Below are 6,702 nucleotides of genomic sequence, written 5' to 3'. Positions count from 1 at the left end.
TCCAGGAACCCCAACACGCCGCCACGAGCAGACATTTATTTTACACCCCAAAAAAGTTCGGGGAACGAGGAAAACTCCGACAATTCGGAGGGAAGGGGGGGGGAGGACCTAAAACAACCTCGGCTCCGCAGATTTCCGAGCGCTGCCCGACCTTGGGGTGATGCTGGGGGTCACCAGAGGAGGGGAAGGGGCTCCCCCTGGATCCGCGCCCCCTTCCCCAGCCCTTGGGGGGCCAAGCAGAGGCTCTAGAGGCGATGGGGACAGATGTCCCCCTCCTCCAGGATGTCCACCTCGTCCTCGGCGTCCTGCAGCACGAAGGGAACGGGGGGGCCCTGGCGGGGCTGGGGCGCGGCCGCCTCGGGCAGCTCGGGCTCGGGGGAGCTCTGGCTCTGCTCCCGGCTCTCCTCCCCGGCCGCCGGCTTGGGCTCGTCCTGCGTCTTGCGCAGCTGCTTTTTGTGCTTCATGCGGCGGTTCTGGAACCAGGTTTTCACCTGGGGGGGAAGCGGGGGGAAGATTGGGGGGGGAAAAAAAGGGGGAAAAGTGGTAAAAGTTAAAGGGAGAAGGGTGGTGGGTGTGATGGGTGTGGAGATGTTGGAGGGGATGCGGGGAGGCTGAGTGGGTGGGATGCGGGGATTCAGAGGGGATGGGATGTGGAGGGTGCTGGAGGGGATGCGGGGATGCTGGAAGTGACCCGGGGATGCTGAGTTGGTGAAATGTGGGGATTCAGAGGGGATGGGATGTGCGGGATGCTGGAGGGGATGCGGGGATGCTGCACGGGGCGCTGGGTTGTTGGAAATTATCCGGGGGTGCTGAAAGGATGGGATGTGGGGATGTTCCTGGGGATGTGGGAATGCTCCTCGGGATGTGGGGGATGTGAGGATGCTCCTCAGGGTATGAGGATGCTCCTGGGGATGTGAGGATGCTCCTTGGGGTGTGAAGATGCTGCTCAGGATGTGGGGATGCTGGACACAGGGGATGAGGGCTGGGGACAGGTGCCGGGGGCAGGATGCTGGAAGTGATCCGGGCAATGCTGAAAGGATGGGATGCTCATCGGGGTGTGGGGGATGCGGATGCTCCTCGAGGTGTGAGAGATCTCCTCGGGATAAGGGAATGCTCCTCGGGATATGGGAATGCTCCTCGAGATGTTGGGATGCTCCTCGAGATGTGGGGATGCTCCTTGGAATCTGAGGATGCTCCTTGGGATGTGAGGATGCCCCTCGGGATGTGGGGATGCTCCTGGGGATGTGGGGATGCTCCTTGGAATCTGAGGATGCTCCTTGGAATCTGAGGATGCTCCTCGGGGTGTGAGGATGGTTTTCGGGATGTGAGGATGCTCCTCGGGACATGGGGATGCCCCTCGGGGTGTGGGGATGGTGCTCGGGATGTGGGGATGCTGGACCCATGGGATGAGGGTTGGGAACAGGTGCCGGGGACAGGTGCTGGGGACAGGATGCTGGAAGTGATCTGGGGAATGCTGAAAGGATGGGATGCTCCTCGGGATGTGAGGATGCTCCTCGGGATGTGGGGATGCTCCTCGGGATGTGGGGATGCTCCTCGGGATGTGGGGATGCTCCTCGGGGTATAGGGATGCTCCTGGGGATGTGAGGATGCTCCTGGGGATGTGAGGATGCTCTTTGGGGTGTGAGGATGCCCCTGGGGCTGTGGGGATGCCGGGCCCATGGGATGAGGGCTGGGGACAGGTTGCAGAGCCAGTCCCCTGTCCCGTACCTGCGTCTCGGAGAGGCTGAGGGCCGTGGCCAGCTCCACCCGCTCGGGCGTGGACAGGTAGCGCTGGATCTCAAACCTCTTCTCCAGGCCGGAGAGCTGCGAGTCGGAGAAGACGGTGCGGGCTTTGCGGCGGCGGCAATGCTTGCCGGGCAGCTCGGCGTGAGCGTGGTGCTGGAACAGCGCCGGCACCGGCATCCCTGCGGGGACACAGCACCGTGGGCCGGGAGAGGGCACCGGGCAAAAACCCCAGAAATGCCGCGCTTGTCCTGCCGCGGCTCGGGATGGGCTCTCTCCCTCTGCCTCTTTGATTTTTTTTGTGTTTTTTTTCGTTGATTTCGTTTCTGAGGTCGATTGGTTGGTTTGGGGTTGGGGGTTTTGTTGTGGTGAATGCGAGAGGGATTTTCCGAGAGCCCATCCCGGGGTGGTGAAGGGAGTCACAGGAGGGGACCCGAGGCTGGCACGGGAACCTGAACCCTCCCGGCGGGGAAACCACAACGAAATGGGCACGGAAAGAAACGGGAGAGCCCTGGAAAAGCCTGGGAAGGGGGGAAACGATCCTTGGCAGCCCCGCTGGCGCAAGGCTTGGGAAATTTGGGAGGTTTTCTCCTTGTAGAGCAAGGAACGGGCAGAGCCGGGAGCGGGAGAGCAGCGGCGCAGCCACAGCGGGGCCGCTGGAGATGGAAAAGCGGAGCCCGCTTGGACAACGAGAGGGAAAAGCGAGGTTTTATTAAATAAAAGCGGTTTAAAAAAATAAAATGAAAGGCAAACAGAGCGAAAACCTCCAGGTTTCGGACAGCGGCTAACGAAGCGGCTGCCCCGGGGCGAGCAGCCAGGGATGCAGGCGGGGGATGTAAAAGATTCCTGGCAGCCCCAGAGCGGCTCTTTCACCCTCGTCCCCACCCCAGTCCCCACCTGGGCGCCCCGATCCGACGCTTACTTACCCGAGGTGGTGAGGAAATAGGGGTGGTGGTGGTGGTGATGCTCCGGCTTGTGCAGGGCGGGGTGCGGGTGCGGCGCCAGCAGGGTCGGGGTGGGCATCAGGGGGTACCCATAGTCCAAGAGGGGCACGCGGGAGGCCAGCGAGCCGGGGAAGGGCTCGGGGGGCACCTCCCGCAGGGCTTTGGGCTTGTGCAGCAGGATGTCCTCGATGAAGAAGGACGTGGGCCGGCCCGTGGCCACCGGCAGCACCGGCGAGGTGAAGTTGAGGTTCATGGCCCCGCTCGGGCTGCGGGCAAGGCACGGAGCCGCGCCGGGCTGCGGGGGCACCGCCGGCGGGGAAGAAATAGAAATGATGGTGTCAATAAAGAAATGAATAATGATTTTTAAAATCCGCGGTCAAAATAAACGGCGATAATATTTTTTTTTATAAAAAAAGGAATCCCCCCAGGCAGAAATAAGCCGAGCTGAGGGAGCAGAGGCAGGGGCGGCCGGCTGGGAAGAAATAAAAATGATGATGTCAATAAAGAAATAAAGATGATTTTTAAAAAATCCGCGGTCAAAATAAACAACGATAATAATTAAAAAAAAAAAAAAGAAATCCTCCAGGCAGAAACAAGCCGAGCTGCGGGAGCAGGGACAGGGGGCGGCCGGCTACACTCAGGGCCGGCAGGGAAGAAATAAAAATGATGATGTCAATAAAGAAATAAAGATGATTTTTTTTTTTAAATCCGCAGTCAAAACAAACAGCGATAATAATTTTTAAAAAAAAAGGAATCCCCCGGGCAGGAAGGAGCTGGCGGAGCCGGGGGAGGCGAGGCGGGCGCGCCGGGGATGCGCGGGGCGCTGCGCGCTTTGAGGCGCGCTGGGAAGGGGGACGCGCGCTGAGCCAATGGCGAGCGGGGGGGGGCCGGGCCTGCGGGGCCACCCAGAGCACCCCGGGGGCCCCGAGGGGGCGAGGAGGGGGCGAGGAGGGGGCGAGGATCGGGCAGGAGCCGCCCGGGATCCGCAGCGTCCCCCGCGCATCGCCCCGCGCCAGCGCGCTCAGCCCCGCTCCCGGCGTTTGTTTCCCCCCGAAACACGGCGGGATCTCCTCCTTTTGTTATTTATTCTCCCCCCACCCCTTTTAAAAATAAATAAATAAAGAACAAAACTTGGGGGGAAATAAAGCAGCGCTTCTTTCCCACGCTCCGCTCCCAACCTGTCCCCGCGCACGCCGCTTCTCCCGTCCCTCTCAGCTCTCATCCCATCATCCCAGCACGGTTTTGTTCCCATCCCTTCATCCCGTGTTCCCATTTCCCATCCCTGCCCCGCTCTCTGTTACGCCAACACTTTTTTTCCTTCCTTTTTTTTTTTTTCTTTCCTTTTTTTTTTTCCTTTTTTTTGGGGGGGGGCGTCTTTCCTCTGTTTGTCTTTTTGGTTTTTTTTCTTTTTGCCTTTCCTCACCCCTCTAATCTGCGCCATTCATTTCCCCGGAGTCAATTTGCTCAAATGAGGGTGATACACCACATCATAGCCGAGATAATTTCGGTTCGCATCTCGGCAAATTGCTCTAATTATTGATGTTAAACTCAGGGAAATTAAAAGAAGGCGCTTCTCCTTCATCTCCCGATTTTAAGCTCTAATTTGTTGAAATCGAGTTGTCATCACAATTCCGATCACTCCCGTTAATAGTAAAAGTGTTCTAATAGAGGCAGAATTCGCACAACCCATGCTATTAGATAATTAAGAAAGATGTTAGAAAGACAAGTGCTAATCCTTGGGCACACGGACAGCGCTTCCATCTGATCCAGCAGGTAGAACAAATTAATTACCCGAATCAATTAGTCCTAAAAGTACAGTTCTCCGGCAAGTGCAAGCCATGCCTTCCATATGGATGAGCTGGTAAATGGTAAATAGATGAGGAAAGAGCCGCGAAAGAATAGAAACGGCGAGAGCGGCGCTTTAATGAGAGCGCTGCTCTCGGCTTGGGCAGCGGGGACAGCGCCCGGCCGGGACAGCGGGGGCTCCTTGGGCAGCTGCCGAAATTGGGGAATTATTGGGGAATTATTGGGGAGGGGGCGGCCGGAGAGCCAGCAGGGAACCCACGGGAGGGTCTGTGCCCGCTGGAGCCACGCCCGCACTTTGTGTGGTGCGGAGTGACCGCGGACGGGCAGAGCGCACACAGCCCTGCAGCGTGAAATCGTGTGTATGAAATAAAAATATCGGCGGTTCTGCCTTTGTTTTATGCGTTATATTTGTATTTATACCCTGTGTTATAGTCTTATATGTGTTTTATATCTTTGGAAATGTATATATTTCTATTTATACACGGATCCTTTCCTGCAGAGTACCTGATGCAGGAAAGCAGGAGGAGTCCCCCAGGACTGGGGGAAAAACTCAACTCCTCTCCCTCTTTTTCCCTAGGAAAAATAATTTAAAAAAAAACCCCAAAAAATCCCAAAAAAACACCAAAAAACCCCCCAAAACAAACTAACTCTTCTCTTCTCTTCTCTTCTCTTCTCTTCTCTTCTCTTCTCTTCTCTTCTCTTCTCTTCTCTTCTCTTCTCTTCTCTTCTCTTCTCTTCTCTTCTCTCTTCTCTTCTCTTCTCTTCTCTTCTCTTCTCTTCTCTTCTCTTCTCTTCTCTTCTCTTCTCTTCTCTTCTCTTCTCTTCTCTTCTCTTCTCTTCTCTTCTCTTCTCTTCTCTTCTCTTCTCTTCTCTCTCTTCTCTTCTCTTCTCTTCTCTTCTCTTCTCTTCTCTCCTCTCCTCTCCTCTCCTCTCCTCTCCTCTCCTCTCCTCTCCTCTCCTCTCCTCTCCTCTCCTCTCCTCTCCTCTCTCTCCTCTCCTCTCCTCTCCTCTCCTCTCCTCTCCTCTCCTCTCCTCTCCTCTCCTCTCCTCTCCTCTCCTCTCCTCTCCTCTCCTCTCCTCTCCTCTCCTCTCCCTCTTTTTTCCCCAGGAAAAAAAATAGATAAATAAATAAACAGACAAACAAATAAATAGATAAATAAATCAATTACTAGATAAAAAACCTAAATAGATAAAGGCAATAATCCCGTTGCAGTGGCCCCTCCTGAAATGACCATCAGGACTTTTTGGCCGAAGGATTTTGAAATCCAACTTTCAGCGCTGGAGCAATTGAGTGGATGGACTCGGGGTGATGAAACGGGGCTAATGCCCCCCTGCTGATGAGGAGAGTCTGTCTAAGCTGCTTGAGGAGCCATTTCATCAGCTGGGATTGCTCTGCCGGGGGGAGCCTGGGCTTCTCCCTCCTCCTGGGGGGGTAAATTTGGGTATTTAAGGCAGAGCTGAGAGATTGGAGCTGTGTCACCGCAGCCAGGCTGGGTCCCAGCCCCAATCATCGGCAGGGCTGATTTTTGGAGTTGATTTGGGGCACAGGGGGAATGAGGCAGAGCAGGAAATGGGGCGAGTCTTGGTGCTCATTTGCAGCAAAACTCGTGCCCCAGTTGGGCAGCGGCGTTTCAGGCCTATCAGCATCTCCCTGCTGCTGTTTTGGGGCAAGAGGCAGAGGGGACAGACCCCATCTGTGGGGAAGGGACAGGATGGCAGCCCCAGGAAGGGAGATCTCCCCTGCAGTGCTCACATCCAGGGATTTTTTTTTAAATTTAACCTTTCACAGCTCTTTGTGACAGAAATGGGGTGCCAGGTGTGTCTGGTGCTCTTTGCCCCAGAAGTTTTTCCCTGTTTTTCCCCATTTGTCCCTGGGGTGATGGGACCCCACAGAGTGGATTCCATCCAGGGACCCCCAAACACGCCCAGGAGCATCCCCTGGATCCTGGATCATCCCTTTGCAGGCTGGACAGACAGACGGACACAAACAGAGGCCCTCCCTACACACCCCATCCCATCCCATCCACTGCCAAACTCTGGGAGAACAGAACCTGTGGGGTGTCACCAGCACGGACTGCCCCAACCTGCAGGGCTGGGACACATCGGGAGGGACAAACAGAGGGAGGAGGAGGAGGAGGAGGAGGAGAAGGAGAAGGAGGAGAAGGAGAAGGAGAAGGAGAAGGAGAAGGAGAAGGAGAAGGAGAAGGAG

General features: G+C 56.0%; 1 protein-coding gene across 1 annotated transcript; it reads right to left on the bottom strand.

Annotated features, from left to right (window-relative positions):
• Positions 1-245: 245 nt before the first annotated feature.
• BSX (brain specific homeobox) lies at positions 246-2,940 on the bottom strand. The gene is made up of 3 exons (XM_058041391.1): positions 2,670-2,940; positions 1,729-1,925; positions 246-491 (listed from the first exon to the last, which is right to left on the bottom strand). Exons 1-3 carry the CDS (start codon positions 2,938-2,940, stop codon positions 246-248), a joined length of 714 nt encoding a protein of 237 aa, XP_057897374.1.
• Positions 2,941-6,702: the final 3,762 nt, after the last annotated feature.

This window comes from Melospiza georgiana, chromosome 27, assembly GCF_028018845.1.
Source record: "Melospiza georgiana isolate bMelGeo1 chromosome 27, bMelGeo1.pri, whole genome shotgun sequence".
NCBI lineage: Eukaryota > Metazoa > Chordata > Aves > Passeriformes > Passerellidae > Melospiza > Melospiza georgiana.
This window is presented reverse-complemented; position numbering and strand designations above follow the sequence as displayed.

Excerpts from the sequence above, each read along its gene's own strand:
- BSX (XM_058041391.1), bottom strand. The coding sequence starts at position 2,940 with ATGAACCTCAACTTCACCTCGCCGGTGCTGCCGGTGGCCACGGGCCGG. Across the intron at positions 1,926-2,669 it reads CTATTTCCTCACCACCTCGG|GGATGCCGGTGCCGGCGCTG; the intron begins GTAAGTAAGCGT and ends GTGTCCCCGCAG. Across the intron at positions 492-1,728 it reads TCAGCCTCTCCGAGACGCAG|GTGAAAACCTGGTTCCAGAA; the intron begins GTACGGGACAGG and ends CTTCCCCCCCAG.